Genomic DNA, 20,176 nt, shown 5'->3' on the forward strand with positions numbered 1-20,176 from the left:
CAGTGTTAAGAAGGTTAAGCTCAATCGTACAAGCCGTAAGGAAGTTGGGCCCATTTCACAGCCCAAGAGCGATAAGAAAATGGTGCACAAGGACAAGGCTGCCCAGCGCACAAAAGTAATTCCAAAACAGTGTGTGCACTTGGTGCTGAAGAGAGACAAGAAAGAGGTGAAGGTTACCCGGCACACTAAGAAGATTCCAGAACCGTACGTGTGCTCAAGAGTGCGGAAAGGTCTTCAGGGCAAAAGCCAGGATGGAGGCGCACGAACGCAGTCACAAGAACGTGCGTCCGATCGAGTGCCCAGAGTGCGGGCAGCGCTTTTCCTGCCTTACCTACCTGACCAAGCACCGGCGCACGCACACGGGGGAGAAACCCTTCAAGTGTGCCGTGTGCGGCAAGGGCTTCTCGCAGCAGGGCTACCGGAAGATCCACCAGGCGAGCCACGTCGCCCAGCACCTCTTCTCCTGCTCACACTGCCCCAAGACGTTCCCCACCGCCTTCAAGCTGCGCATGCACGAGCGCTACCACGTGACGCCGCGGCCCTACCGGTGCCAGCGGTGCGGCCGAAGCCTCATCGCCCCCTCCATGCTCCGCCGACACCGCGGGTACCACGAAGGCGAGCGCAAGTTCCTGTGCAGCGTGTGCGGTCGCACCTTCGTCTACGCGTCCGACCAGCTAGGCCACGAGCGACCGCCGGAGCTGGCGTGCTGCTCCGTCTGCTGCAAGGTCCTCTCGGAAAAGTACTCGCTCAAGCTCCACATGCGGCTGCACACCGGCGAGCGGCCGTACAGCTGTGCCGAGTGCGGCCGGGCCTTCGGCTTCCGGGAGAACCTCAAGCGTCACGTGCGTCGCCTGCACACAGGCCGTTCCCCTGCCAGGTGTGCGGCAAGACGTTCAAGCAGTCGTCCAACCTCCGCGAGCACGCGCGCTGCCACACGGGAGAGAAGCCTTACGAGTGTGACCGCTGTGAGAGGACCTTCAGGATGTCCAGCCTCCTGAAAGTGCACCAGAGGAGCTGCACAGGCGAGATGGCGAGACGCAGAAAAGCTCCCATGACAGACAAGGCCCACAAGGAGCACAGCAGGAACCCCTTATGAAAGGTACCTGATGTCTTTTGTCGAAGACATTTTTTTTTTTTTAATGTTTGAAATGCAGACTGTGGAGCTATATTTTCAGATATGTATATTAAAGTATTTGACTTGAAGCAAATATTACCATTGATTAGTGCCATCAATTTGCCTCCTAGAGGTCTGCACTCCCGCGGTAGACCCGCGGGTCCCGACGCAAAAGACTGCGGCGCGGGACAACTTTTGAAAGCTCTTTGCGGGACCGGCGGGCGGGATGAGAGAGGTGCGTTCGCAGGTGCGGGACAAACCGATGATTCACTGCATTCCCGCAAATTAAATATGTGCGTAAAATTAACTATGGAAATGATTAAAGTAGTGTTCATAACTATAGTTCAGCTGGATGTTCTGTTAGGCAGCATTAAAAAACGGGGTTTAAGCATAACTGACGGATAGCAGGCCTATAGCCTATATTGTCATTTAGCCTACGTGGGTTCAATTTGTTTCTTGCTGCTCATTGTCAAAACACGAAATCGAAAGCATGACAGTGGAAGAGGGCACGAGACTAGGCCTACTTCAGTTGTTATTCAGAACCAAGAAACTGACATCTGGAGTCTTTCTCAGGTGTGTGTGCTCCTTTCGTGAGACAGAAAGAAAAGCTGAATAGGCTATCCCTCCTGCAAGCGGGCTTTAGCGGGCGGGAGCAGGACATCATGTTACAGATGCGGGCGGGAGTGGGACTAAAAATGACACATTAATGCGGGAGCGGGACAGAATATTGCGGGAGCGGGACTGAAAAATCTCTCCATTCTCAATACGTACCTGCTCTGCAGTACAGTAAATACTTGCTAAATTCATATTTCTACTCATTCTTTCTCAAGCATATCTCTGAATTTTATATCATTCATACCAAATTGGTCGTTATGTCTCTATATTCTGATTTTTTGCTCCCATAGAAACTAATTGCGTTGCTCTATCTTGTTAGCAATCAAAGATCTTTGTCAAAGGTGTGGGCAGAGCCTCTCTCTAGGGCTCTGGGTGTGGGTTTTTGAACATTCTAACATAAGATTCCATTCTGCAACAATTCATGGTTCTAAAATTCTATGTTGAATATAATGAACCCAGATATTCCTTATGAATGTTTATTTCCCAACAGTCCACACCCTTATGGGAGCTTCTCCTGGCCTCTGATGATACCAGTAAAGTCAGTCTCCACTACCATCCCTGTACATAGAACTACTGACTTCACCCACAACTGCCACCATTGTAGTCTCAGTCATAGGGTACCCATTTCCAGATCCAGGGGATTAGATAAATTTGGCTATTACACATTGTCCCTGCAGACCAAGTTTTTACCTCATTATGACAAATTCGGGACAAAAACAGCAGAGATGTTCAAAGTTTTTGAATATTTTTCTTTTATTACAATTATGTTCTTCTATAAGAATAGAAAGGAACGCTGTCCTCATGCCCCCAAAAGCAAGCCATAGGCGACAGAGGCAAGGAAAAACTCCCAGCTGGAAGAAACCTTGGGAGGACCCAGGCTTTTGGGGGAACCCATCCTCCTTGGGCTGGTGCTGGGACAGCAGATGGATGGAGAGATGTTCGAGAGGAGCTGAAACAGGAAAAGTCAGGTTCATAACTACAGTAGCTTTACAGCACAATGAACACTCATCACATTCACTTCATCTTCACACTTAATACCTTTTAGTTGAGAGAGTTCCCGCTGGGGCTGAGGGATCTGCCTCCACTGCAATCTCTCCCTGGCTGCCATGCCATGTTGTATGATACTCATGTTTGTGTGGTCGGGACACATATCGAGTGAACCTACACGGAGAGAATGCAAGGTACCTTTAAAAGTCTTCTTTGTGTAGTGTTTTGTTTTTCAGACAGAAGCCAAATGATTAGCATAGTCATCATGTTAGTCACAGTCTGGCTTCTGATTGGCATTATAGGAACGTAATCTTGTTGGTTATGATGTTGCCCCAGGTGATACAAATGTTATATTATTCCCTGTTCAGATGGCTGCTTCAGATTAAACTAAATGTAGTATAGGCCCTGCATCTTGCTTACCTTGGTTACACTGTACCGACACTTCTCATACAAACCACATTATAGGAGTTTCGATGACAGCTGTTCTTGTCTCTCTTGATGGCAGCCATTACTGTGAAGATGCCCTGCCCTCTCTCCTCCCCCTGGAAACTCCCTTGTGTTGCTTCTCTTTGCCTTTTTATCGCACCACTAAGCACGACAGTCAAAAGCATTATGTCCTATACATTTTTTTTTTTTTTTGTGGTAGTCTTTAGGACCTGCTGCTTGTGCAGCACCCCAACTTTGCGCGGCTTCTTCTCCTTCCTCTATTTCCTTTCCAAAGAGTCCCCCCTTTCCTTTTCCCACGGCTGCCAGTACAGGTCTACCCTCATTTGCCGCTTTGTCCCTGCGTCTGCCTTCTAGGGCGAAGACAGTCACAGCGGATTATGTCTTCTTATCCAGGAGCACATTCTGTCATATCTGCTCATTCTATCTGTCATTCTCCTGTTCTTTTTGTGCAAACTCTCTTCAAATTCACGCTGTTTCTTTAACTTCTTCTCTTCCTCCTTCTGCAGTTGCTCCTTCCTTTTCTCTTCCATACGTGCTCTCGCAATCTCTGCTTTTTTCTCTTCTTTCTCCTGCGCGAGCCTCCTCTGACGCTTTTTCTCCTCTTCCCTTTGTAACTTTTTCTGCTGGAGTTTTTCTTCCTTTGCTTTTTCCCGCCGTTTTTTCTCGAGAGCCCTCTGCCTCTGTTCTTCCTTCTTTTCTTCCTCTTTCAGGTCCTTTTTGTACATGTACAAGCGTTCTCTCAGATCAGCTTTCTCTTCTTTCAGCTGTTGTTTGAGCCTCTTCCAGTCCTTATACATGACATTGTATTGCCCTCTCAGCTCTTCCTTTATCCATCTTTTCAGGTCTGGCGCTAGGAACTTCTTTCTTTGTTGGAAGACTCTCCACCTCACTCCCAGCTGGTCTGTGTTTTTTTTGTAAGATGCCTTTGCATCTTTCTTATGTTCTCTCACCAGTTCCAGTTTCCTCTCAGTGGTCAGTACCATATTCTGTAAATACGTGAGGCGCTGGTCGTCCATGTTCCCAGTGATGTGGGATGGTTTGGGAACAGCGTGACTGTTGGTGTCACTTGGAGGTAGTTTGGCTGTATCTTCCTCATCATCACTGCTGCTGTCCTCACTGTCACTCTCCTCCCCTTCACTCTCCACATTATTATCCATCGCTGCCTGAAAAACAAACAAAAACATTTAAAAACATGATTGTGTCTTAAATAAATAATAACTCGTCATGATTATGGTTTGGGATCTGGGGTTTCATGACTATGTTTTGGGGGTCAAAGCTGTACTGATTACACAGGAATCTATTGCTAAAAGTAGAGTTGACCATTCTGCCCTCAAACTTTCACTACCTTTCATTTATTTTTGGCTCTTCTAGTAGAAGTCAGAACATCTCGATTAATAAGTTGTCCATGCATCTATTCTTTTAATATAGCTTACCCTGGTTGGTAGCTTGTTATTGCTTTAAAAATACATTTCATAAACTGAGTAGTCCAGCCAAAGTTGTCACACTAGTTAAAATGTGACAAAATCAACTTGAACTCACTCTGACTGGTGGTGACTGTGTTCCATTCCTCCTGGCCACAGGTTTAAGAGCGGACGCACAAATCAAGGTGGGGGGTGGTTCATGCGACGGGTCTCTGAAACGTATGTCTGCAACAGACATGAACTGGTGGGGGCATGCACACTTGCCTTGGATAGAGGAGCAGTTTAAGATGAGAGAGTCAGAGCCTGACTGGCCTCCATGCGACAATGGCAAGTCCTTTGCCAGAGTGTTTTTGGAGGGGGGCAGCTTCTCCTGTCTGCTTTGTGGTGATAACTGGCAGGATGGGACAGTGTTGTTCCACGTGTGACATGTGACCTGTTCACTTGACTGAGTGACATGGTTATGAGGAAGAGGAGCCTTTGATGTGCGCTTCCAACCACTGGACAGAGGTTGAGCAGCAACATCTTTTCCTTTGCTCATCTTGGAATTCTTTTTAGGTTTTTGTGCCGAGGAACACCTGTGTGACGTGCGCTCTGAGCCTCGTTGTAACAGGTGAGCAGCAGCATCGGCCGTCTTCTTGTCTCTGTCCTTCACTCCTGCTTGGCTCTCTTTCTTGAGTTTGTTCTCTTTGTCCTCCATCTCTCCTAGCATTCCAGCGCGGGATGCCCTGTGATGACATGGCACAACTGGGAACGGGATGATCACCGGGCATGGATTTGAGCAGTGGGCTGACGGTCCAGGGAATATCTGCGCAAGCTGTGGCTGGAGCGGAACTCCTGCTTGGCATCCACATGTCACATTTTGTGTGTTGGTGCCAGCCACCTTCACGGCAAAAGCCAACCTGGGCTGCGTAGGTGGAGCGGGTCGAGGTAGAGCTCTCGTTGTAGGGCACAGCTCCCACACTGGCTCAAGAATAGAACTAGGGGAAGATGAGGATGTACTGCCGTTATGTGTTCTAATCTGTTTCAGGGAGACAAAAATGAAAATCAGATTCATGTGTGACACTGTTGTCAATAAGTGTTATCTTGCAAAGCCCAAATGACGCCCCCCCCCCCCCCCCCCCCCCCATCATACTGCAAGACATCATGTCCCTCTGCACACAGAGGCCTCTCTACATACTTGTTGTTCACTCCTCCGATGCGTTCCCATTGCTCCAAGAAAGCTGCTTTTGAAGATACCGAGAAGACGGTTGTCCGATTGGGTTCTCTCCACCTGCCATGCCACAAACACTTTCAAAACCAGATTCTGCAATGCAATACCCTGGGCCTCTCTTCCATTCAGTTAAATTGTGTTTCATTTGATCAAATTTAGTTCAATTTAATCAATTCTTATTAATGCAGTTTATGTGTATTCTTTATATACACTACTGATCAACCAAAGCATCTACATATCATGTACATCACCCAAAACTTTCTACATTGACGTTTTACATACCACAGGTGTCCATCTCGGTTCGGGGCTGCTTCCTTCATCAGGCTGCAAAAATGCACCAGGCTGCATGAATTTTCATGTAACAGCAGTAACCTAGTTCTAGAATATTCAGTAGGAATCAACAAGGCCATAGACATGACTTACGGGCTCAGGATGGACTCGTGTGCGAGTCATCTTAAGGTCTGAGGAGGAGAAGAAGTTAAATTCCAGAAATATTCAGAGAGAGAGATTTCTGTGTCCTCTTGTCACTTTTACTTTGGTAAAATGAGCTTATAAAGTAGTTTCAAATGCAAGCTTCTGACATGACATATATTGTTGCCTTGTGACATCATAATGACACTATGGTAACCTGTGTCAAAATGACCCAGACCACCTGCAAGCAGCTTTTAGTAGTATTAGTGAAGTTAGTTCAACTTTCAAGGTGTAACACAAGGGTCATCAATGTCAGTTTAATGGGTCCTGGAAACATTTCAGGCTTTCTGACTAATGAAAGTAGTAAAATCCTTCATATGATCAGGACATTTCTTTCAGTTGTACAGAGATGATTATGACATGGATATAACACACTGGGCCCTAATTTAAGGCAGAAAGTCCAATGTCTATCAAAAAGCAAAGTTGCCATGCATGAGCTATAACAATTGAATGGTAAATTAACTTCCTCATCAGTGTTGGTCTTATGGTCTTACTAGTGTTAAATTAGCAAATTTATTTTGCCTTGTTACTGACTTAGCGTTAGAGTTAAGATTTTGCTCTGCCCATCATTCAAATAAGGGCCCAATGCCCTATCTAATAATCTGCACTTTTTTGAAAGTAGGGGTCTTAAATTGAATTACAAAGTATCTATGCAGACTAGACTACATTAACCAGCAATAGCAATAAACAAATAGCCCAAAATAATGCTACTGTCAAACTTACCAAATATCACTGATATTCTAGTTTTCAAAATGTATTTGTGAAAAATACATTTGCTCTACTGTATCCTATTCAGTGGTTGTTCTGGTAAAGTTTGGTTCTGCTCCATCACATAGTGCTGGATGATTATGACATCATAATGACAAGAAAGGGAGTCATTTGTGTGTGATAGTGTGTTCAAGTGAAATGGCTGTGTAATAGCATTCATTGCTGTATGCATCTATAATAGGTTGCCAAATGGGTCCTATTCTTTATTTGAACTGCCACAAGGAGACACTCCTATCGGAGTACTACAATTCAGTTCTCCATTGGTCCTCTCCTAAAAGTCCAAAACGATGACGATGATATATTTTTTAAATGACCTGTTTGCTTTTTTTTTGTCAAACTGCTATAAGTTGCTTTGAATGAGACCATCTGCTATAAGTAACAATACAATAATCATTATTTAGTTTAGTTTAGTAAAAATGTGCCTGTTTTGTGACTTGCATCCCGACCAGTGTAAAACATAATCTAAAAAATTCAATAATCAGGCAAAAGACAAAAAAAGCAAAGGCTACCCCTAAGCACTGATATCGAAGATGGGTGGGTTCCTCTGAGTTGATTGGCAAAGTATAAAAATATAAGACTTACCAAATATCACTGATGCTCTTGTAGTCTACTTGTGAATAATTATTTTGCTCTGCAATTCTACTGTATCCTATTCAGTGTTTGTTCTGGTGAAGTGAGCTTTTAATGTTGCATGCAAGGTTCTGCTACATCACAACATGATCAAGGATTATGACATCATAATGTCAAGAGGGTGATGATGTACGAAGTCTGTTTTTTTCTGTATGCTTCCTTATTCATCATCATCAACCGTTGTTTATTCAGGGAAAATTTACTGAGCATTAAGGTATTTTACAGCAATGCCCTGAGTTTGCAAATTAAAGAATTAAACAAAAACAATTGTGTGCTGGACTGGAGCGGCTTGACTCGCCAGCATGCCCAAGCCTAGCACAGACAGACCAACAAACAAATTAAACAGCAAACAAATCATTAATCAAACACAAATAGGCCAAAAGGAGCGGCACATCTGGCCAGCGTCCCCGTTACTAGGCAACCTGACATACAATATTCATTGACACACAGAACAAAAGATGCCGGACTGTGAGGCATAGTCGCCAGCGTACCTGTGACACCAAGCGATACAAGACAGACAACAAACAAATTAATAAATAATAAAAAGTAATAAAAAGAAAAAATCATGTTAAATTAGTCCAATTTCTAACTGGCTGAAAATGTCCAAGGGCAATGATTGCTTGCGTGAAACTGTGCACAACTGTGACTTTATAACTGGTAACGTGATGAATAGAAAGTCCAGCTGACAAGACGTAAAGTTGACCTGGAGAATGAAGGTCTTGTTCAGTGTATCTCAATAATGAGAAATCTAATATGACCTTCAGCTCCTTCACACTGGCCTGGTCATGCCCGGCTCTCCATGGTAATATACGAGTGGAACTCATTCCATGTAGCCTATGTAAGGAGTCCTAATGTTTCTATACTGATCAAACTCCTGATCATGTGAACTGTTGATTAATTACTCTACCACATGATGGTATGACCTCATGGTGGGCCCATTGTCACATATTGCTGCTACAACAACTTTTGATTATATCTCTAACCTTTGCCTTTTTCACCGGAGAAACTAACTAGGAAGCGGGAAATGTAATTAATGTGTACATTGTCATGTCTTGATTAATGCACTCTCACTACAACAATGGTCTCAAGTCTCATCAAAGTACTTCTCATGTGACCCAAAATCAGCTGACCTCCAATCATGTGATCCATTTCAATGTAACCAACCACAAACTAGGTAGCCTATTTAAGTGAAGTTTACAGAGCATTCTGGGAGCCATTCTGTAGTCAGAATCTCCCGCTCCACTAAGGTGTGTAGTCATCATCCTCTGAGCTGGTATGTTCATTCTCTGATTGCTTCATATGGTTTCCTAAATGTTCCTTTAGCCTGTTTTCGTAACTTTCACATTATTCATTTAGATGTACCTTCTATAATGTATTGGATGAATAGCTTGTATCTGACAAATAAATTGTTATGCTTTGACCCGCATAGTTTTCTAGAATTTCTTTAGATATCCCTCAAAGTTTAAGATGTGCCAAGGGGAACGGCTAGGATTAGTCCCTAGGGCCGTGGGGCTAAATCAGAGAAAGTAGGCATGCTACCAGGAGAACTGGCCATCGTATTGTACTGTGGTGGGTCACTGATTTTATTAGTAGTCTGGAATTAGACAGCTAACCTTAGCACACCCTGAACCCTCTGTAGCTTCGGTAAGATGTTCTGTCCAGATGAGTATAGTGGTCCAGGCCAGCACTATAGCCTCTGACCAACTTTCACACTAGGATCATTACTCAGTAAATGCCGCCTCCCGAATTAGTCGGCCGAGGAGGGGCTCGCACACTATTCTTGGGGTAGTTGAGTCTAATTAAATAGCTAGAAGGTATTCTTGTAACAGTATCGTGGGTAGGCCTACATCGGCCTACTATGGATAGTAATATTACTTTGACTGAAACTTCTCCATATCTAGCGGGGTCAGAATCATTAGGTTAACGGGTTCTATAATCAATTGTTATTTCCAACAGCGCGCGGAAGCTTCACGATTTCCTTCGACCACTCCCAGTTCCCTCATTGGTCCTGACGAGTGACGTCTACACCTACTGAATGCAGAAACTTAATCATGACAGGGACCATTATGTGAAATTCACTTGATGATAAGCTGACTGCACTACTCCACTCCATGGGCAAAAAAATGTCAGTGCTGTCAAGTACAATCTGACTGAGGAGGGTATCTTCACTGTGTGAACTGAACACAGCATCTCTGTGGTAACTCTCAGTAGCATCTCAGTAGTAATCTCCTGCATCTTCAGTCTGGACTCCACTGATGGTCAGAGTGAAGTCTGTGCTTGATCTACTCCCTTGAAATCTGAATGTAGGTCCAGAATGTGGTTTGCATGTAAATTTAGTCAAAATAGGAGCTTGCCATGAACATCCCTGTGCTCAGTACTACTGGCTTTACAGGTCAGAATGGCCATATCCCCCAAAGATGCAGATTTCAGATGCAGCTGAGACACTGTATACTGTCCTCTGGATGCCAACGAGAAAATACCACAGCTCCTTCTCTTCTTCTGAATCAACGGGTTCAAGCGCTGACACTATTTGGGGAAATAATCTTATGGGGAATGGTGTTCATATCAAAACAAGTTGAAGACACTGCTTTGATCCACACAAATGTGTCAGTGTTTATTCTGTTGTCCACCAATAAATAATATTGAACAAATGTTTGTGGATTCCTATAAGAGCAATTCTATAACTAACATTGAAGTAAAACTTCAGTACAAAGCTGAATAAGTAAGGGCCTCAACAGATGTGTTATAAAAAGAATTACATTCATGTGTCACTCCCGTTCACTCCCTTCTGATGTTTGAGAATGGGACATTAGACATTTTTAGACAATTAAAGTATATATGTCTACATTTGAACACTTTCTAAAGCAAGAAAAAGCAAGAAGACTAAAAACATAAATAATAGTAAAATTATATAATACAATTAAATAATAGAAGGTATAATATACATACAATAAAATTACTATTTAATATTGGATTTACACTCGATACATTCTCCTCCATTCCTAAAAAGCTGAGCCATCAAAATACTCACAATGAATGGGAATAATGAGAAATGCAACAAGGTCATACAAATGGCAAAGTACTACACAAGCTCTACTCCACTGTAAATGGGGCCAGAGTCCTTGTATTGGTTCCTTCTCCCCACCTGTGGCTCTCGCTGATCCGTCGGTAGCTGGCTTTCAGCCTCTTCCCCCTGGACTGGCACTGCTTGGTCGTCCATAATAATGCCTGAGCAGAACTCTTCATAGTGTCCAGGAACTTGCTGAGGATACGTATGTGCAGCCCACTCTCACTGCTCATATGAACAGCACACCATCTGCAGAGACTCAAAGCTGCAGAACTGCACTCATGTGCAGTCTGGCACAAGGAGGTTTTTGTACGACTCTGTATCACTGTGTGAACACATTACCACTACTGTGGTAACTCTGACAGTAGTAATCCCCTGCATCTTCAGTCTGGACTCCACTGATGGTCAGAGTGAAGTCTGTGCTTGATCCACTCCCTTGAAATCTAGATGGGGTCCCAGAATGTGGTTTGCTTGCATATTTAATCAAAAGTTTAGGAGCTCCTCCAGGCGTCTGTTAATACCAGTAAAGCCAGTCATCTCCATCACTATCCCTGTACACAGCACTGCTGACTTTACAGGTCAGAATTGCCGTGTCCCCCACAGATGCAGCTTTCACCGCTGGAGCCTGAGTCACAGTGTACTGACCTGCATCCTGTGGAGTAAATTCAAACTTGGTTCTCATCTTATGTCACATGCAACTACTTATCTGAATGAAGCATGAAAACTGCTTTTAATAAAACATTGTTTTCAGAACCCAAAAAAAGAGTTGATACCTACCATGTAAACAGAGGAGCATTATCAAGATGAAGGTGATTGAGCTCATTGCTAAAGAATACTGGAATACTGGTCCTCCCCCAGAATTTTTTTCATTTGTTTGATGTGATTTCCTGTATTCTAGTGCATTTTGGGGATGGCCAATACCAGACATGTGGACTCGAGTCACATGACTTGGACTCGAGTCAGACTCGAGTCATGATTTTAATGACTTCAGACTTGACTTGATAAAATTCGGCATGACTTGCGACTCGACTTGGACTTGAATACTATTCACTCGAGACTTGACTCGGACTTTGCCTCTTTGACTTGTGACGACTTGACATGTCTCGAGTCAAAAACTAAATTTCCTGATCGTGGACCAGTCACCCCAGAGATGCTTTCCCTCCGCGACTAAAAAAAAAATAAATAGCGGAGACAAGCGGCCAGTCCAGAGCACAGTTCAGTGCTTGCTGCTACCCCCACATGCGTTACGCACTGTGTGTAGGGCACCAAGAGACAGAGAAACGACCAACATTTAGCTAATAACTAGTAGCTTTACTGCAAACTGATTTGCACTCTTGTTAGAGAACGTTTACAATGTCAAAATGCACCAACAGCATGTTACATAAAGATGATACTTTTCGAGTCCTCTCCATTAAGATCCAACTTGAACTTATGCTAGCCTACTCCCATTTAATTGAGAACCCCATCTAAGCACGCACGAGAGGGAGAGAAAACGAGTGGCAGGTTCCAGCTGGCTTGTCATTGTTGATGATGATTGATATTTTCTTTTAAATATAAGAAACGTATAAAAGGAAATCATGAAGGCAACAAATACGAGATTAGGGGAAATTGCGGATTTATCCGGTTCTCACTACTGTTATAAACTATGAGATCCAGGTCACTATGACATAGGCTGCACTCACTGTGATTTGGAAAGTGGACAAGAATATGAAGAGTTGTCTTTGCCTTTGTTTAATGGAAATGGTGAGTCTTGAAGTAGGCCTATTCAATAATTTGTTTACATGAAGCACATTGATATGCCGATTGAAACGCATTCCACTCAGCTAGCTAGGTGGCTACTGGCTACCAGGCTCATAATTCACATTTAATTGCAAACAGAAAATGTCAAGCAAGCATCATGTCATACATGCATCTATTTCCAAAGGAATGAAAGCTGTTTGTGCCAACTTAATATAATGCTTATCATTGTTAATATTGTGCTATTCATGTGGCACAAACAATGTTTGAGTTTGTGGACTAGCCATAGGAATGGAGCTGGTAAAAAAGATCATTATGAGAATGTGTGGACAGTGGCACACAATGGGCTTAAAGTGACAGTGCACCATTTACAAATGAGAAACAGCATCACATGTGTAGTATTTCTTAAGAAATGAATACTTTAAAACAAAATTACTGTGTCATTATTATGACCGCCGCGCAGCGAAGCGGCCCCCCCCCCAGTAAAAAATGAAAATCAGTAGGATTAAAAGAAAGCCAAAATAAATATTCATCATCATCATCATGGCTGCATTTTCAGTATTGGCGAGAAGTAGTCGTTTGTCCACTAGATGGCGCATCGTTGCAGTGAGACGTAATTTTGTTGGAAGTTAAAAGTGGGTTGGAAAAAACAATGGACGCTTCATACAAGGACTGTAATTTACCGCAGCGAACATCTAATAAGGATAGGACGATGTTCACATGAAGTGTAATTCCCATTTCTTCTTGAAGCCGAAATAAATCTGAGGATGTTTATCGGACATGCTTGGTTTTTACTGCAGGTACGTTAATCTTGTACTATCAATAAGGACCTAGGTAATGTTACCGTTAGCGTTGGTTGAGTGATGGAGGCATTTGATTTATTGCATTTGTAGAAAACTATAAATGCGGTTATACCAAGCAAATGTATAGCAGCACTGTTTGTATCTTTCGACTGTCATTTATTGCACGTGCTACAAAATCATTCTGTGCAATGGAAGATTTACCAACGTTACACCGGTCTGATGCAGTTTTGCCTATACATGTGTGAGACTGTTATTTTGTTTTAAGTGCGTGCAGGGTGTGAGAGGGGAATCGATGTGCTTTGATTACAGCTTGGTAGTTGTAGTCTGTGAAATTAAAAAGCACGTGTGTGTGAAGTATCCAAACAATGACACCTTCATTTCATTATGGCTGCTTTAGAAAAACACCTTAAGCTACTGTGTAGTGGGTCCCATTTAGAAGTGGCTACTTCATTCGCGCTTTCCTTGACTCATGGAGCTGCGTGAATGTTATTACAACTTTTCGCCACGATATGACAGTTTAAGTCCGCTTGATACTGTAAGGCGTAAGCCATTGGTTTCCAAAGGAGATTTTATTTGTGTCGCCAGCATAGCCTATTGACAATTTATGTTGTAAATAGGCCTACCTTATAATCCTACCTGTAGCTTAGGGAAGCTAACAGCTTTCTATTAGGATCTAGTTTGTTAGTTACCGTTTTGTCATAACTCCCTGATGCATTTTTGCATTTAGAATAGCCAGAGCGTGTATATCTCAATCGGAAAATTAAACAATATCGGGTGCCTATGGACTAGGCTGGGTGAACCCAGCCTGATCTGCCCGCTATTTATTTTTTGATTTCTTAAAAGATTGAGCTTGGTCTGATGAAAGCCAGACTAGCCATGGACCTCAGTTAAACAATGCAAGGGAACATGAATCAGCCTATATTTGCACTAACAATAACGGACAAAAGCTCTTCAACTTTGGCCCGTTAAAATGTGTATGAACAGTCTAGCGACGCATTTCATCAAGGCCCATTTGGACATGTCAGTTATTTGCACCACTGGTTAGATGTAAAACAGCATTTCGTTTCAGACTAGGCTACTGTTACTTAATTTGTGCATTAACAATAACGTTTCAGACTACTGTTACTTAATTTGTGCATTGACAATAAAGTATTACATGAACTAAAGATGACTAAAATCTTATGTAGAAGAAGAAACATTCACAAAAAATCCATCCATCCAAAAATGACCTTTGTTTTTGATAGCTGTTGAAAACGGCATGGAACTGACAGAGATGTTTTTGTTTAAAAATACATAAAAAATAAATAAATAAATAAATAACATTATGCTGATACCTTTTGCTTTTCCCAAATACAATGTAGCCTACAGGTGTAAGTGACCTTTCATCAATCCAGTTGCAATGGATGAACTGTGATGAACTGCCCTACTTGTGATTGTTTAGAGATTTTAAAGGTTTTATAACAATTCTACATCTTCTTTGGCTATTCTACAATCTATTCACCTTTTCAGCACCAGTAGGGTACTTTCTGTGCAGCCGCACACACACACTCAGGCATGCCAAACAAGCATACACAAAAGTTTCAAGAGTGGGGGATGGAGTAAAATATGGAGACAAATTGAAGTGTGATTTATTTTCGCGGAATGGATGTACAGGACTGAGCGGCGGTCATATTTTGTACCGCTATGCGGTACATCTAGTTATCTTTTAAATAATATAAAAGTGTTGACCTTGGCTTCCCTTATGAGTCGCCACTGGCAGACAGCCTAATAAATTGTTTGCAGGCAAATCTGTGGCCTAGCGCAGTGAAATGCCATTAGTCAAATTATTACTCATCCTTACAGTGGGCTCCGAAATTTGGAAAAACAATATTTTTATTTGTCATGTAGCTATCCGTTTTGTACAGATTACTCAGGTATGCACATGTGTATATTGTATGCGCATGCATATATCGTAAAAGATTTCAAGACAGAAACATTGAACATATTTTAATCTGTATTTATAAAAAAAAATTCTGTGGATTAGATGGAAGTGTTAAAATTATGATCGATAGTCTAATAATGCCATTATTAAGTGAAGAGTACCTGATGACTTGTTCAGGACTTGAAAAAGATTGGGACTTGGACTTGGACTCGACTTGGCTTTGATGAGACTTGGACTTGGACTCGACTTGCCCTTCTCTGTATTTACTTGGGACTTGACTTGGACTTGAGTGCTAAGACTTGGGACTTACTTGTGACTTGCCAAACAGTGACTTGGTCCCACCTCTGGCCAATACTAAATTCAATCAGATTCATAGCCTACATCCTGATTTGTTGATATTGAGGCAATGATTCCATGCAAAGGCTTGGACTTCATGGCCCCCTGACCCCTTGGGCCCCTGGGCCTGGCCTGGTAGGCCCGTGCAGTAATCCATCCCTGAGCCCCAGTGTGAAGTCAGAATCACTATGTCCTCTCCTGCAGTAGTAATATCTCGTGTGTTCATCTGAACGTCACTGATAATCTATCAATCTGATAATCTAAGTCTGGGAATCCAAGGGCTGTTTTAGACTGAAGACTTGCCAAAGTCATTGATTCTCTGGGCATGATGCGGATTTAGAGGAAGATGCCAGTGCTGTATGCCAGAGTGGCTGTTTCTCTTCCCAGTGGATACAGAAAATATATTATTTAGTCAAAAACTATTTATCTATTTTTTTCTGTATTTAAACTACAAATCAAAATTCATATCAATTGATTAAATTTCACTTTTTTTTTAAACAATTGTGTGTATTTGTCTGTCATTATAAATAGTTTGATAATCTGCGGGGCTGACAACACAAAACATGTAATGCACAACTCTACTGAACACCCCCCTCACACCTGCTGAAAGTCTCTGCTGCAGCAGTGCAGTCATGTGTATTCTCACAGAGGGAGGTTTTTGTACGGCTCTGTATCACTGTGTGAACACCCACACACTGGTAGCATGGGCACTCTGACAGTAGTAATCTCCTGCATCTTCAGTCTGGACTTCACTGATGGTCAGAGTGAAAGCAGATCCAGATCCACTGCCACTGAATCGAGATGGAGTGCCTGACTGGAGAGTGCTAGCAGAGTAAATCAGGAGTTTAGGAGGCTCTCCAGATACCTGATGGTACCAGTGCAGATAGTTGTTGTTATAAACATTACTGCTGACTTTACAGTTCAGGGTGACTGTTTGTCCAGGAACAGCAGGTAATACTGATGGAGTCTGAGTCACTGTGTACTGCCCCCTGCATTCTGAAGACAAAACAAGACAAAAAACACACACATTCATAATAACTCTGTAGAGTGTCTTTAAAAATGCAAGATTGCTCTTTTCAGTCATGAATATTATTAACAGCTGTGCATCTTACCTTGGATGTAGATAAGTGTCCAGAGCAATATCACTTTAAGCAACATGTTCATTTTGGAGTTCAGCATCAAGAGTGACCTAAACCAAGCTGTCTGAGAGTCCAAGAGCAGGTCACACTAAAAACCTTCTGAGTACACGGACACTTTTAATTTATGCAAAGTGCACTTCTATGCAAATACTGCTCCTGGATAAATCAGCTGTAGGTGGATGATCAGGGCTCTGACATTCCAGTGACACTCATTTCCCTGCCTCCTTTACCACTGTGAAGCTGAATTTCACCTAAAAGCATTTTATAAAAAGTGAAAAAATCTAAAATTATTTAGATATTCTACAGTAATTGATCGCTCTCCGCGGTCCTGAAACATGGTGCTTATACTTGATGGGTAAGCATAGGCCTAGAGTTTGTGAATCTAAAGGAGATTAAAACGTGTAGACAACTTGCAACTGTCTGTTGCAGAGGATACATGTTCGAATGTTTTCAAAAACAGCTTTAAATTCTGCATGCTCTAAAGATGCAGACGCAAGTGGTGTTTTTTGGCTTATCTACTGTGGTGGATGCAGATGCAAGTCACTGAAGCGCGAGGAGGTTTTTGTACAGGCTCTGAATAGATTTGTACCACTGTGGTGGACTTTTGGTAGCGGCACGAAGCTTGAAGTTGGAAGTAAGTAGCCTAGGACTTAAAAAGAAATACCATTAGGCCTTAGGACTTCGTAGACAAAACCTTAGCCAATAGACAGCAATTCATCTATTATAGACTATAATTGTTTTAATTTGTTCTCGTTTATAATGATTGCATCCTCACTGGATGCGTCAAATGCCATTTTCCTATTTGCTGAGCTACTATAAATTGTATAGGCTGGTCAAACCAATAAATTACCAAACTAGATGTACCGCAGAGCAGTACAAAATATGACCGCCGCCCAGTCCAGCACATTTTTTCCACAAAAATAAGTCACGCTGAAAGGCATATGTGATTCTAACTGTCTCACTGAATTGCATTATGCACGCTCAATTCTCACTGGTATCTGCTAGACAACAAGTACCAAAACATGATTAGTTTATAGATTTCACATGTAATATACATTTTATACAACCCCACCCCCATCTTGCCTGTTCATAATTCTGAGAAATTCTTGAATTGTGTGCATGTGTGCGCGTAAATGTTTATGTTTATGTGTGTGTGGGTGGGTGGCTGGGTGTGTGTGCGTGCATGTGCATGTGCTTGTGTGTTTGCCTGTTTATGTGCCTGTGTGTGTGCATGTGCATGCGTGCGTATATATGTCTACTGTGTGAGTATGTGTCATACGTAGGATTACTGTGAATGTATGTGTGTGCGTGTGTATCTGTTTATGCACATGTGTGCATATGGAATGGGTTTACATGACCCCTGGAGGCAAACATACGCAAAAAATTGGTCATCCTAGGCCTTACGGTTCTCAAGATATTCACAGAAAACTGTGTCTGCCCTACCCTCCTTTCGGGGGGTCCAGTCCAGCGGGGGGGATTCCTCAGTGTCCCGGGAATCCTTGTTGGTGTACGGTCACTAAATGTACACATAAATTATTTTATTGTAAGGCCCCCCATGAACGAAAGTCCACGAAACTTGGCATGCATTCGGAGGGTGTCATAATGATCCTACACTTTCAATTTCGTGCAGTTTTGACTATGTCAGCCAGAGATATTGTGATGAAAACACCTAATGGTTTGCTTTTTAATTTTTAACTAGGTGGCGCTATACATGAAATAAGTGGAAATGGGATAGGTTGACATGCCCCCTTAGGACCAACATACAAAAAAAAGGTGGACCTCCTAGTCCCTACGGTTCTCGAGATATTCACAGAAAACTCTCTCCGGCCACCTACAGGCCAGTTGGTGTATAGTAACATAAATTAATTAATTGTGTGGCCCCCCATGAACGGAATTCCACGAAACTTGGCGTGCATTCAGAGGGTGTCATAATGATCCTACACTTCCAATTTCGTGCAGTTTTGACTATGCGCGGCGGTCATAATAAGATACATAAATCTTTAATATTATTTATAAAGGCTGGTCAAACGAATAAATTACCAATAAGATACATAAATCTTTAATATTATTTATAAAGGCTATGGTCAAACCAATAAATTACCAAAGATATATAAATCTTTAATATTATTTATATAGGATATGGTCAAACCAATAAATTACCAAATAAGATATATAAATCTTTAATATTCATTTGAATTCAAAGAGATTATGGATGCGCTTGCGGAGTTGCTCTTGAATTGAAATTTGTGAAGAATAATGGATAAATATTAACGTTTGTAGTTGTGCGTATTTGGAGGTAGGGTTTTTGTACGACGGCGGATAGGGTTTGTATCACTGTGGTACACTTTTGGAAGCGGCTCGAAGCTTGAAGTTGGAAGTAAGTGATTGTTTTTCTCATGGACTAAACCTAAGGCGATGCGATTCTTTCAGGTTAAAGCCTAACAATTTGATGGTCCTTTTGCATATATATTTTGATGGTAAAAAATATCTAGCCTTCCCGGCGAATCTAACGCATTATGCCATATCAATGAACTTTTGGCATCTGTAAAAAGTAGGCTTAACTTTTTAACATTGTCGAAATGTACCGAATAACTGCATTGGATTGAAAACCGTTGACTGCTCAGAATAATTATTTAAAATACCACTTGTTGGATCAACCTAAATGCACCCTGCATGCGTTAAAGATGCATACGTAAGTCACTGAAGCGTGAGGAGGTTTTTGTACAGGCTCTGAATAGATTTGTACCACTGTGGTGGACTTTTGGTAGCGGCACGAAGCTTGAAGTTGGAAGTAAGTAGAAATATGCTATTTTTCTAACGTCTGAGCTACGAGAGAGTATATGGCTGTGCATGCAGAGTTGCTGTTGAATTAACATTTGTGAAAAGTAATGGAGAAATATAAACGTTTGCAGTTGTGCGTATTTGGATGTAGAGTTTTTGTACAACGGCTGACAGGGTTTGTATCACTGTGGTACACTTTTGGAAGCGGCACGAAGCTTGACGTTGAAAGTAAGTGATTGCATTTCTTAGCCTAAATTTAAGCGATGCGATTCTGTCAAGCTTAAAACATTCTACTTTTGTTTGCGCGTTTATGGTCTTTTCAAAATATATCTTCATGGCAAAAATCCCTATACCCGGCGAATTTCGAAAGTAGACTGCTGCGTGAGTGGTGTTTTTCTACAGGCTCTGAATAGATTTTGGTAGAGGCAAGAATCTTAAATTCTGAAATAATTAGGAATAATAATGTTTTGCTTTTAGGGGTTTGGGGCAATTGTCAAACTGACTGCATGACGTGTTTTCAAATATAAAATAGTAATAGGATTGTATCGTCACTGTAGGCCATGCATCAAAATGTCATGTAGCCTATTTGGAGAACTACGATAACAAATATGGTGGGCTGGTTTATATCTATGGGATCATTGCTGAAACCTGCTAAAAAAGTTGGTCAACTTTCGGTCGAAAACCGTCGGCTGTTCAGAATAGAAATCAGTAAAAAAAAAAAAGAAAACT

At 42.1% G+C, this 20,176-nt stretch overlaps 1 protein-coding gene, 1 long non-coding RNA gene and 3 gene segments (V, D, J or C); 1 reads left to right on the forward strand and 4 right to left on the reverse strand.

Annotated features, from left to right (window-relative positions):
* Positions 1 to 16,747, reverse strand: part of LOC121697406 — a 36,986-nt gene extending 20,239 nt beyond the window's left edge. The window contains 2 exon segments of the V gene segment in view: positions 16,214 to 16,523; positions 16,640 to 16,747. Of these exon segments, the coding sequence occupies positions 16,214 to 16,523; positions 16,640 to 16,706 (377 nt within the window).
* LOC121697405 overlaps positions 1 to 20,176 on the reverse strand; it is a 69,438-nt gene that overhangs the window by 27,662 nt on the left and 21,600 nt on the right.
* The window catches only part of LOC121697407, a 44,701-nt gene that overhangs the window by 23,760 nt on the left and 765 nt on the right, over positions 1 to 20,176 (forward strand). The window contains 2 exon segments of the V gene segment in view: positions 13,302 to 13,308; positions 17,263 to 17,300. Of these exon segments, the coding sequence occupies positions 13,302 to 13,308; positions 17,263 to 17,300 (45 nt within the window).
* Positions 2,461 to 7,890, reverse strand: LOC121697402 (inner centromere protein-like). Of its 6 annotated transcripts, XM_042078927.1 has the most exons (8): positions 7,616 to 7,890; positions 6,218 to 6,255; positions 6,077 to 6,118; positions 5,762 to 5,854; positions 4,703 to 5,602; positions 3,137 to 4,326; positions 2,768 to 2,890; positions 2,461 to 2,678 (listed from the first exon to the last, which is right to left on the reverse strand). In XM_042078927.1, exons 2-6 carry the CDS (start codon positions 6,245 to 6,247, stop codon positions 3,529 to 3,531), a joined length of 1,863 nt encoding a protein of 620 aa, XP_041934861.1. In that variant the 5' UTR covers positions 6,248 to 6,255; positions 7,616 to 7,890; the 3' UTR covers positions 2,461 to 2,678; positions 2,768 to 2,890; positions 3,137 to 3,528. The 6 variants fall into 6 exon arrangements, with proteins under 6 accessions (XP_041934861.1, XP_041934863.1, XP_041934862.1 ...); XM_042078929.1 differs by lacking the exon at positions 2,768 to 2,890; XM_042078928.1 differs by lacking the exon at positions 2,768 to 2,890 and having other exon boundaries at positions 2,915 to 4,326.
* LOC121697412 lies at positions 11,209 to 11,570 on the reverse strand. The gene is made up of 2 exons (XR_006026444.1): positions 11,508 to 11,570; positions 11,209 to 11,382 (listed from the first exon to the last, which is right to left on the reverse strand). It is a non-coding gene; the product is annotated as an uncharacterized LOC121697412 (long non-coding RNA).

Source organism: Alosa sapidissima, chromosome 22 (genome assembly GCF_018492685.1).
Source record: "Alosa sapidissima isolate fAloSap1 chromosome 22, fAloSap1.pri, whole genome shotgun sequence".
Lineage (NCBI taxonomy): Eukaryota > Metazoa > Chordata > Actinopteri > Clupeiformes > Clupeidae > Alosa > Alosa sapidissima.